At 35.1% G+C, this 12,555-nt stretch overlaps 1 protein-coding gene across 6 annotated transcripts in view; it reads left to right on the top strand.

Moving 5' to 3' along the window:
* LOC145683688 (uncharacterized) overlaps positions 1 to 12,555 on the top strand; it is a 165,089-nt gene that overhangs the window by 61,241 nt on the left and 91,293 nt on the right. For 3 of the 6 annotated variants that reach the window (XM_081755047.1, XM_081755048.1, XM_081755050.1), the window contains exon 3: positions 3,129 to 3,274. The exons of the other annotated variants lie outside the window; for them this stretch is intronic. In XM_081755047.1, the coding sequence (XP_081611173.1) occupies positions 3,221 to 3,274 (54 nt within the window). In that variant the 5' untranslated portion in view covers positions 3,129 to 3,220. The remainder of the gene's footprint in view (positions 1 to 3,128; positions 3,275 to 12,555) is intronic. 6 annotated transcript variants of the gene reach the window in all.

The following is a 12,555-nucleotide window of genomic DNA, read 5'->3' as shown; positions in this document are numbered from 1 at the left end:
GGGGTTGTTTTTCACATCCTGTTACATTATATCAACGGATGTTCCCCCACTACTCTGCATTCATCTATATAGCCAATATTGTCTCCCTATTTTGTGGGTTACATTATATCACCAGATGTTATTCCACTCTTCCCCCACTACTCTGCATTTATCTATATAGCGAATATTGTCTTCCTATTGTTTTGATTACCTCCCCTTTTCTCCCATAAGTTTAACATGGGGTGTCCGATAAGCGCATAGGTCTACTTGTAACATACAAAAATAATACATTTTGATTTTCTACTGAGTTCTTTTGATCGCGTTTGTTTTATAATACGTGTTTCAATTTACGTATGGCACTCATTTTATCTGTTAAATTTAGCCTGGGACCACGTACGTGACGATTTTATTGTGCCATTTTCCTTACGGGGTCGTTATGAACGTTTTTCCCTTTACTTATAGAGAGCTAATTATGTGAGCACGAGGTATGCTGACAACACACTCTTGATCCTGGCTTCTTTTTCTTAACAGTATAATTCATAGGTGTGCATTGAACCCGTGTGTAACCACTGTAAAATGTTTTCATTTCTAAAATGTGCATTGAAAAAATATCAACAGGATAAAGATCTGATTCTCGTCTTATTCTGATTTTGATTAACAAGAGAAAGAAGAGTACTAAAGTCAGATGAAAATCTGGCTATAATACCGCTGAATCTTAATTTCTATTAGGCATTACGGTCATGCTCTTATGGAAAAAAGGAGTATTTTATGTTTATGAAAACGTAGCAGAAAGTGAAAAATAATTCAAATTGAGTTGTGACGTAGTTGACCAAGTCTAGTTACTATTAAAGTCTAGTGAGTTGTTAAACCAAATAAAATTGAAGGAGGTGAGTCTGGGTACTGATTGTATAGCGTACACACACTAATGAATCATAACAAAATGAATTATTTAGTTTGTCTGTTTACTCTGTACATTTTGCCGTCTTGGGGGAGCGAGCTTCTTGCCGGCAGGTGACCAAAGAGAACCTCGAGCCCTCGTTTGAAGAACGAAGAAAGAATCAGAATATGATTTACAAATTTGCTGGAAGATTTTAATGCCGGAGCCACAACTGCGTTATCTGGCTCTTGTATACAAGTGGGACAGACACACCTCTTGTTACTGACGGTGTGATGATGATTAAAAACCTATTGTATAGGACTTATCATATGCGTGTTTTTTCTTTAACTTGAACCGGAAGGGCGCTGGTTGTTTTCTCCTAATTGAAAAAAACGTTCTTTAATGCAGTTGCTTTAGTCGTCGTACTTAAAGTAGGAACAACATATTTAGTGACATCAGCATCAGATGAGTATTTTTCTTTAGTCATTTTCATATAATATAGGGTTTATAGTTCTTTTTCAGTTTCTCTAACTCTCTTTGTGTTTTATTTTCCTATATTTTGACTTTCCTTGATTTTATAAATCAATACCATAGTTTGCCAAGTTTGAACCTTAAACAAAGAGACTTAGAACCAAATCTATTAACAGCTTTAAGTACATGTGCATTTTCTTGTAATTTATTATATGAATATAGTAAGGTACAAATTAAAATATTCAAACAGTTTTGTCCGGTATCAAGTTTGGCAAACGTTTACTTATGAAAGTAATGTATGAAATTTAGAATTCGAACAGTACTATCCAAACAATTACTATTTCCTTTTTTCTTATATAATTTTAATTATTTGTTAGATAATTCATTTTTCTCTTTCCTTTCGCTAACATTATAGTACTTATGCATAACAGTATATAATGTTCCAGACTCCAGAAACTAGTAGTCTTTTACTATTACTTTCGAGTGTATTATCAATGCAATTGTCATTAATGCAAAAGGATAGGGAAATATAATACTATTCCCTTACAGAGCAATAATGTCGTGAACAAAATTATTACTAGCAGAACATTGTCCTTTAAAGTGAAATATTTTTTTATTTACCTTGTAAATTCAATTAATTTGTTCTTTTAATATTGTAGTATACAAAATTTTAAAAACCCCAAATTATTGTAAATATTTAAACTTCTGTAAAACCTGTGTAAATAATTCAAATCTGGCTTGTTTATAAAATATTAACTGTCTGAATTGAATGAGTTACGTCAGGGTTTTTTCCGTTTCTAGTCCTCTTTATTGAAATAAGTCCAAAACTTATTTTCAAGGGCGTAAACTGAGAATCGAATCTATACTCAAGGGTTCGATTCTCAGTTTACGCCCCAATATTAAGTATTCTTCGCAGAATGACAATATATATAGTACCTCTGTTCTAATTCATTAATGCTTTAAAGAGACAAAGCAAAGAAATCGATACATGATAGTTATGTACTCGATTCTTTCGATTATCCATCTCGGCAATAAGCTTCTATGTATGGATTCTACTTACTCGTAAGTAGTTGTCCTCCATCTGCTCATGTAAATAGCTAGTTTTCCTGGAAGATATTGGCTGAGTAGTCAGGTTATCTTATTCTATCTTAAACACTCTTGGGTAAAAATAGAGAAGGGTTCCTGATTTCATTTCACTTGATTTTTATGGCTTACCCAAAAAGAATCTCTTCCTCTCTTAGTATTTTATTTATAAGTATATTAATTATTTGAAGAGTAATTTATTTATCTGAAATACTATTAAATATTATTGAAATATGTGAATACCTTTGAAGCTTTTAAAAGTTATTTTTAGAAAAAGTAGCAGTTTATTATTGTTATTATTATTCATTTCGGTACCAGTAATTTGGAATCTTAGGATTTTCACAAAGCTCGATTTTTAGTTTTAAAACACATTTTTTAGAATATTCAAAAATAGTTTTATATTCCTTTAAAATTTATGTGTTAAGGATTACTAGTAATACCTATTATTATTTCCAATTTAGTAGAAAGTCAACGTAAGAGATTTCACTATCCTTACTAAATTAGATTCCTGTCGTTCATGGCTTTAATTGGACTCAGATATTTGCTGCCTTTTCCATAGCATCATATTCCGTTTGCAATTCCTATGTAATGTGAAATGAGCTGAACCCGAATCCGTAGTTATTTAATTCTTCTTTTTGGATAGTTTTACAATTGCCTTCTTTACTTATTCTAACCATATTGTATTTATATAAGATTAAACCTTTCTACATACTTCCAGATTCCTTACGGTTCCCGGTTGAATTCCCGGTGGGCCTAGCTTGTGGGTTACTATGAGAGAGTTGATCACCTGATACACCTTATATTCAGGCAATGCAAGTGGAAGTAGTACTAACGAATTGTTGCTGGATACCTAGGAGAAATCAGGTGAGTATGAATTCTTTTTCTTTTCTTAATTCATGTCCAGTGATCGGTTTTTCGTATATTTTTTCTATTAACGCGTTGATGTGTGTAAGCGTGTACATAACAAGTGAGTCATGAAACCGAAATATAATGCCATGCGTGTTTTTTTTTCATTACTTTTTAGAAGTTAAAATTTTCCTACTCGAAAGTGTTCCTTGCGCCCGTCATAAGAGTGGAAGCACCGACCTGTGATAGGAAACAACAGTGTTTTATACGGTCTGGTGTCAACGGACGCACGTATTATTTCAAGACATTCTTCTCCTATCTTTAATGAATTGAGAACTATAATTAGTGTCCGTTCGCCAAAATAGGAGGGAAAATTTATTAACCTTATTGCTTGAGGAACAAACACAGTGTTTATTAACGACTGTGATCATTGGTACAAGTACTTCAAACTCATATGTTCTCTGTTTACAGGCCTATGGACTTTTTAGAACGATTCTTGCTTTTTATAACTGACAGCATTACTAATGGAGTTGCATGATGCTATTAAGAAACTGAGGTTACCAGTGCAGAGGTGTTAAGTGACTGTTATATCAGTGCACTCCGGGCTTCGAAGTACGGACTGTTTACTAACCGAATGACTCTTCTCCACGACACTGCTCCTATGATGTAGTTAATTGAGTACAACAATAGTGCTTGTAATGGTGCTTGCAATAGTGCTTGAAGTGACCAAGGAACACAATGACTGCCATAGGATAACTGGAAGTTTAAACGTGCGATTAAGTATTAGTGGAAGTGAAGTCGAACTGAGGACTCCTAGAATCGTACATAACTAGTAGTTGAATATAATGAGATTCTTCTGTGTTTGATTATTTCGCCAATATTAAACCAATTGATTAATGAATCATTTTTGTCTTATTATCCTACAATGTTTATTCTATATTGGTGCTGGTATTTGGTCACACGTATACTTTCGCTGGACAACTTGAATAAGTTTTGTAATTATGGAAACATAACAACAACCGTTAAAATCTGAATTTTAGCTCGGTGTATCGTGTGCGATACAGAAGGCTAAATGACGCTCAGTACCGTAAATTGGGGTGACTTTGGACATTTTTTTAAAGTTTTTTTAGTTTATGTTTGTAATAATTATACCATAATGAAAAAAAAATAATATAAATTAGTCAAGGCTTTACTTGTCATTTGATGGCCAGCAAGTAGACATGGTTACAACAATAGTAAAAAAAAAAAAAAAAAAACCATAAACGATGTCCGTTGTCACCTCACATTCTGGGACTGTTTCGGACACAATTTAATTTCACGTTTCGTTCTTCGCAACAGCTGCTAATGGAATGATCTACATAAACACAAACGTTTACGTTCTACGTTCCGTTTCCGACGTCACCATCCTTTCATTCGCTACTTTTCATCACGTCATCCTACTCTATCAGGTATACAGCGTCAAACACATACACACACACTCACACACTCATCACTACTTCCTTCCGAGAATAGCCATCAAACGGTATACCTCCTTAATATATAAGAAGAAAAGCCATCACCAAATATGATGTTTTCAATCTAAAGTGAAGAATTTGTTTTGAATCGGAGAAGCCGTGTGGGCTGTGTACTCTTTATGCGCCGAATGTTAAATGAAATGCAACGTTGCCATTTACCTGGACCCACAACATAAGTGAATGACGTTACTTTCTTTTACTCTAACATGTTGATGGTCAACTCCCGTTTCAAACAGTAAGTTCATTCGCTTATTGTGTGGGTCCAGGTAAATGACATCGTTGCATTTTCATTTAAGAATGGGCACATAAAGAATGTACAGCCCAAATGGCTAATCTGATGTAAAAATAATCCTTCACTTTAGATTGAAAACATCATAATTGGAGATGGTTTTTCCTCTTATATTTTGTTGTAAGTCTGCTAATAACAGTTACCCTATGTCAGGGGACTTTTGAGACACTCTGTATACGAAATGCTCAAGACAACAAGTGGACAAGTCAAAAAAATGTAATTTTACAGCGGGTTGGCTTTTAAGCATCTAAAATATGTCCAGTACATTACTTGCTTCCTAGTGCGATACTACTTTCTTCTGTGTGTGACATACATGGGAACACAAACAATGAATTTGTACAAGAATTGCAAACATACAAGCAATGTGCTTTTTAAAGAAACAGAAGGATTTTCAGAAAACAGTAACTTGTTCACCCTTCACCCCGAATTTTCCCCTTACATTGATTTATTTGTAGGGAAGAATATTTTTTCAACTCTTGTAACAATTGTGTATGAAGCAAAAGGTAGCATCCATAATGTACATTATAAACAAGGCAGCAGCTAAGAAAACATAAATAACGCTCATAAGCATCACAGAAAGCAAAAGGTAATTACATAAGACACCATTAATTACTTATTATATGGTGCAACCTTTTTCTTTCTGTAGTGTTACCTATTCTGCCTTCTAGTGTATGCAGTGTTTTACGCTGCTATATCTTGCTTCATGCTTTATGGAGTAAAGTCGATTATCTTATTTTATTATAATGATTATATTATAAAGTGCTTAAATATTACACTGGACCACTATTGAGAGACACCACCAACAACAAAAAACTGATAGTACGAAATAGTTTACTTTTCCAAAGAATTTTGGTACCTTTTGCTTTACTGTTACCGAGTATCTTGCGAAAATATCCGTGTTCCGTTATTTACATTACGTATTATGTTATGTACGAATCTACATATATAAAGATGGATATGTATCTTATTATTACATACATAGGAAGGCTATTATATATATAAGGAGGTTGTTCCTTACCTCCTCACACCGTTTTTGTCTTGCACCTAAACGATCGTTCCTTCCTTTAAGCCATCTGAGGCTGGTATCTCGGACCTCAAATTCTGAGCTTCTGTTGACCGCAAAGTAGCCGCACACCGCGTCCTGAAAGACAGAAAAAACATGTGTTAAGTGATGAAGAGAGGCACAAATTTACGTGAATAACAACTGCACCTCAAAAAACTATCACTATCGTAAAATGACACTTCCAAAAAAAGCAAACTGAATTTATGTTAAATGTATGTTTACGATAACTAGAGATATTGGAAATATGGAAGTACAGACAATGTATAACTGTATTGTGAACCAAACATGCGAATGAAAGAGAGAGTACAGGTGAAATGAAAGGTCGAAAAACTTAATGTAACAACAGGAAATACACCACTTACTTAACCTAGGGATCTCAAAACAATTTATAAACCTCCAAGGGTACACACAATTCGTAAGCAAAGTTTCTATCTGATATCTTGAAAACTAAATGAGTCAAAATTATTTGATATTTGCCTTAAAAAGCAAAGTCACGTGCCTATGCCCCTCTTGGCGCCGGCAAGTGACCTTCCGGTTCCCAAACGCATCTGGGGTGTTCTTTGGTCCATGCTTGACTTCACTAATATAAATAAACCAGCTTAAATACCTTTTATAGAACCTAAATAAGCGGTCTAAGGCGATATTAAGCCCTGGTAACGAAAGTTACCAAAAATCTTAAGAGGATTATAGTGATTAATCTTTCAAAGGGATAGATATTCCATCAGCAGAAGTAGAAGATAATGCAAGAATGGATTTATAGCATTGGAGTACAAACTACAAAAAGCTAATGTTTCCTATTTCCGTCACTAAGAGCAAATTGATACTTTAAGAGTGAATAGTAAGCATAAATTACTTTTAAATACAAATAGGACTTCCACAAAACTGAGAAGCGTCAAGCATAAGGTGAAAATTGTCAGAAACAATTTTTTTTTTTACTTTTTTCCTTAATTAGCTGGTATAGTTGAGATTTTGACAGTAAATAACATATACAATTCATTTTCAAGAAGTTGTCATTGCTTGCATGTAATTCAGGAATATCAGCAAAAAACGCAGAATATTACATTCAAACTTATGGCTCATTCCGAATTCCAATTCATATCGTGAAAATGTTAACAACATTACGGGAGGTATGACATACACATTATCAGGTAATGAATCATCTGAAGTAACGTTATTCCTAAGAGTATTCTTTAGAAGTTCACTTGAAATATACGTAACAAACTGGTGAATATACTCACCAATCTCTTTCTCGAGGTTTCGTCTGCACAAAAGGAGTCCAAGTATTTGAGATCTTTCAAGTCATTCATATTCAGATGTGAAAGAGAAGCGAGCATTCTCTCCCTATGCCGCTTCCTCTCCTCAAGTGCAAGTAGAAGGGTGTAAAATTTGTCCACCAATGTCTTCAGGCCATCTATGCTCTTCAGTACGTTTTCAATATCAGCCTTTGTTTTCAAAATTGAAGTATGGCTTCTGACTTATTTGCATTTCATATACCTTGTCCTTGACTGTCACTCTGGATTTATGTCACCGGTGAGAAGACAGGAGCAGATCGTGCCCGAGAAGAAAGACACTGGGCTCTGAATTTCCTGAGGCTGACTCCGGTTTTCGAACTGGAAGAGGTGAAAGGGGAAAATTTGAGCTTGCCAAATATTTGGTTGTACTAGGGTCACATAGCATGTCATCTTACAAAGGGGAAACTTCCAAAAAAACTGAAATTAAAGTTTTATAAAATGGACATGGGGAAAAATACAACCACCTACAATCGTCTAAAGAGCTATGAGAAGTGTATTTGTTTCATTTATAAGTCTCAGTGTACATATTTCCAGAAAGAACATCCTGACAAAGTTGAGCAAAATACAAAGAAACTAGTTCTAACCAGCAAAGATGGACCAAAAGCACATACAATGAACATATAAGTATTGCTTCCAATGGCTGCCTACAACTTGCATTATATTTAGTTGATGTAATTTTTGCTGCTATATGTTTCGCACGAACCATGTACTTAGCTCCTTAAATTAAAAAAAATCGTTTTCTTACATTTTCTGCTTATATGTGTATGTAAAACGCCATAAACAATTGAAAAAAAGGTATTCTGAACAGTAATCGCAACTACCTGTTTTTTTGATATTTAGGATTCAAAGTTTTTGCAGAGAGTATTTCTTCTTGTAAAAGTTCTGGTGCTGATAGGAAGAACAGTGAAAAATAGCATAAAAATCGAGTCGGGATATGAGATACCACTATGGCCCTTAATCCTAAATGACCAATTATAGCATTAACATAACAAGGTCACATAATAAGGTCACTCTAGTCTTAGGACATGTGTGATGTAAAAATTAAAGACTATACTAATTATGATATGCCGCTTACACACTCATTTCTATGTGTTTTAGTGCATTCATTGCACAAGTAAAAGGTAGCATCCCTATCGAACATTATATGAATACATTTCATTAAATAGTCACACTTGGTTCAAAGAAATTAAGTCACTATCATATATGATTGGTTAGTCATCAAAAGAAGTAACTTGCACCCAAATAAACTTGTCTGTAGCTATGATGTTCCGACACCAAAAAAAGACAACCATGTTCAAAGCATATTTACATAATGCTGAGGAACCACAACGGAAGTTTAATCATTCTATAACAAACTCAAATTTCATTCCCCCCATTCCCGAGTTGAGTGTGTTTGCCCTTGTGACCATCCAATCTTAGAAAAGTTCCTCTCTGAAAATTTCTGCCTTTTTTTTTTTGCACTCAATGAATGAAAAACAGAATAAAAATGTCACCCGAATCAAGGCACATACATTATGAATTTTAAAAAAGAAGCAAGCACACGACATTATCAACTTCAGTCGAGTAATGAAACTTGCAGAATTCATAGCTCCTCTTCCTTCCATTACAACGCGGAAAAAAGATCATTTTCTATTTGCACACACAAAATTGAGACGGGGTATAGCAGTCAAAAACTATCTAAAGGATAAAACTTGCAAAATTAATTCTATTTGATATTCTGAAAACAAAATTTTATTTTTTTCTATTTATATTAAGAGGAAACAGAGGGGACATATTCTCTATAGAAACCTATGCTTTGGCTCTTTGTACTAGATTAGAAGAAGTTAAGCGATTGGGACGAAAAGTATAGCATTGTTAGCTCTTCAGAGTACCATTAAAACGCGAAAGTATTCTTCTTCGCGAAAAAATAATATTATTTATTTATACACACACAAGGGGCGTGGAGTTTAATCCTCGAAACTTGTCCAAACAGGATAAAACTTGTTAAATGCATTCCATCTGACGTCCTCGGAAATTTTTTATATTCTTATTTAGACGGAGCAGAGGGGCATATGTCCTGCGTCCCCCATTTGCGCGTGCAAATAGAAAATGTTATGTCTATCGCGTTTTAATCCTTGGCCTAAGAGCTACGAATAGTGACGTAACTAGCGGGAAAACGGGGCTTGTGCTCGGGGCGCCGGATTGGGAGGGTGCAAAATTGCGAAAATATTTGGGAGAAACTTTTGGTTTGGTTGGTGAGGAGGGCGCTAAGGCGAATTTTAACTCCAGGCGACAACTAGCGTAATTACGTCACTGACAATGAATCCTGAAAGTTTCGATGTAATCGCTCAACTCCTTTCAAGCTAGGCCTAAATCCAACTATAGGTTTTTATGAGGGAATATACTGTCTCTGCTACCTCTAAATAAGGATAGAAAAATCTAAAAATAATTTCTGTTCCCAGGACGTTAGATAACGTAAATAAATTTTGCAAGTTTTATTCCATATGGACAAATTTTGAGAGTTACACCCCCGTCCCCCTCTGTGTGTGTACATAGAAATTACTTTTTCGCGTTTTAATCGTAGACCGAAAAGCAAAGTTTGTTACAGTCTCTTAACTCTTTTATGCTAGACTCAAGAGCCAAACCATAAATTTTTATATTAAAATCCCACATCTAAATAGGGATAGAAAAGTAATTGTTTTTGTTTCCAAGACGTTAGATAAAATAAATTTTGCAAATTTTATTCCCTTTGGACAATTTTTAGGGCTATGCCCCATACTCTGTTTGTGTGTGTAAATAGCTCTTTTGTTTTGTTTTTTTCGTTTCAATCATAGGGTGAAGTGGTATGAATGCTGCCAAGTTTAGTTCCAACCGCTCAATCCCTTTTAGGCTAGACCCAAGAGCCGAACCATATAGTTTTAGGGGGAATATGCCCCCATCTGCTGTCTCTAAATAGAGATAAAAACTTAAAATTTATCTATGTTCTCAGGGCGTTGAATAAAATAAATTTTGGAAGTTTTATCCCATTTGAACAATTTGTGAAGGTTATGCTTGCCGTCTCCCTTCATGCATACATGTAGAATTTATTGGGATTATGCCTCGTCCACTCCCTCTAAATACGAATAAAAAGATTTAAAAAAAGTATTTTTGTTCTCAGGACGTTACCAATACTAAAATTTGTACATTTTATCACATTTGGACAACTTTTATGGTCATGCCCCTGTCCTCCTTTGGTATGTGCAAATGGAAAATGTTATTTTTTCTTCCGATTTAATTGTAGACCGAAGAGTTATCACTTCTGCAAGTTTCATTTTAATCGTTCAACATTTTCTAGGCTAGACCCAAGAGCCGAATCCTATTTGCGAGGATTCATTAGGTAGTAAAACAGCACAAATTTCCTTTTTAACACAAGAAACACTGACCAAAACTTAAAACACACTTTATTTTAAATTATAATAACGGTTTCGGATATCTAACATATCCTTCTTCCTTTCAAGAGTTTGCAGCATGGACATATCCTAACAAGGAAGAAGGATATGTTAGATATCCGAAACCGTTATTATAATTTAAAATAGAGTGTGTTTTAAGTTTTGGTCAGTGTTTTGTTTTTGTTTTGTTAAAATAATCAATCCAAAGCCATGGATAGTCTTACTAACAAATTTCCTACTTATTTTTTACAGTTCTTGCTCCTATACTATTTACTATCACAGCCAATAAAGTTTGAAGTATATTTACAGCTTACATACATATTTACAGTTAAACATAACTCTCTTGTTGCCTACCTTCACAAGTATCTGGGGGTGGGGAATGAAAATCACTTCAGATAAGTTGAAAAATTATGAACTTGAAAAATCAACTATGAGATTTGTGCTGCGTTGTCTACCAAGGATGTTATAAAATAGAGGATGTGCCCATGTTGCTAATTCATGAAGCCTTATGTCTCAGCTTCGCCACGCCATCTTTGTTTGCTTAGCTTATAATCAGTGCCCTTGAGTTAAAGTTAGAACCTGTAATATAATATGTACTAAGTCTTGGAAACTAGGCAAACAAACGAAAGTGAGCTCGGTCACGAAACAAATTGAGGTTAGTGAGCGTAGCTGGAGTGAGCGGGTCTCAGAGAAAGTAATGTGCCGAGTGTTATTAAAGGTAACGATTCAAAGTACGAACGAATATATTGCGCGCGAGCCAGAATGACAGCAAGTATAACCAAGGATAGAAAGCGCAAATCCCATGAAGTGTAATGAGCACGAGTCGCCTTGAGGCTAGTGAGCCCCAGCTCAGTTGAGGAAAGTGAGCTAAAACATGAGCCCATTTGATGCTACGTAGCTCGAGCCTGAGTGAGTAAGAGAACAAATAAAGTTAATCAAAATCAAATAGAATGAGCCCGAGCTAAACGGAAGATAATGATCGGAGATGCGAACGAAATTGAGTATGAGTCCAACTAAGTGCAAGCCTCACTGAAGGCAGTGAGCTAGAACTCGAGAGCAATTGAGATTGATAATGAGGGCGATCCCAATTGTTCATTGAAATGCGAAGGCTGTTTTGATATGGGAACAACCAGTAAGTTTCTCCGGCACTTTGTCGTTATGTATGTTTTGTCGCTTAATTTGCAGTCGGAAGGTTTGTGAATGCTTCTCATGTTACCTTCGCTTTTAGTTGCACGGCAGTCGGAAGGTTTGTGAATGCTTCTCATGTTATCTTCGCTTTTAGTTGCACGGCAGTCGGAAGGTTTGTGGAAGCTTCACATATTATCTTTGCTTTTAGTTGCACGGAAGTCGGAAGGTTTATGAATGCTTCACATGTTATCTTCGCTTTCAGTTGCACGGCAGTCGGAAGGTTTGTGAATACTTCTGATGTTATCTTCGCTTTCAGTTGCACGGCAGTCGGAAGGTTTGTGAATGCTTCTCATGTTATCTTCGCTTTCAGTTGCACGGCAGTCGGAAGGATTTTTTTTTCGACCTAGAAAAATTCTTACATTCCACCATTAACACTAAAGCATTGTTATAAGCTTCGCTTCTTGTATTTATCTTCTAAATCTGAATATTTTTAGGTGATAAATTACTAACTATCTTTCGGTATGTAACTGTCAAACTTCCAGTTATTATTATAGTACTTGTAGTATGTTAAAATATATATCGCTAAAGAGTCTTCTAATATATTTC

This window comes from Thermobia domestica, chromosome 4 (genome assembly GCF_964235325.1).
Source record: "Thermobia domestica chromosome 4, izTheDome1.hap1.1, whole genome shotgun sequence".
Lineage (NCBI taxonomy): Eukaryota > Metazoa > Arthropoda > Insecta > Zygentoma > Lepismatidae > Thermobia > Thermobia domestica.
The sequence above is the reverse complement of the archived record's forward strand: the minus strand, read 5'-3'. Positions and strand labels throughout refer to the sequence as shown.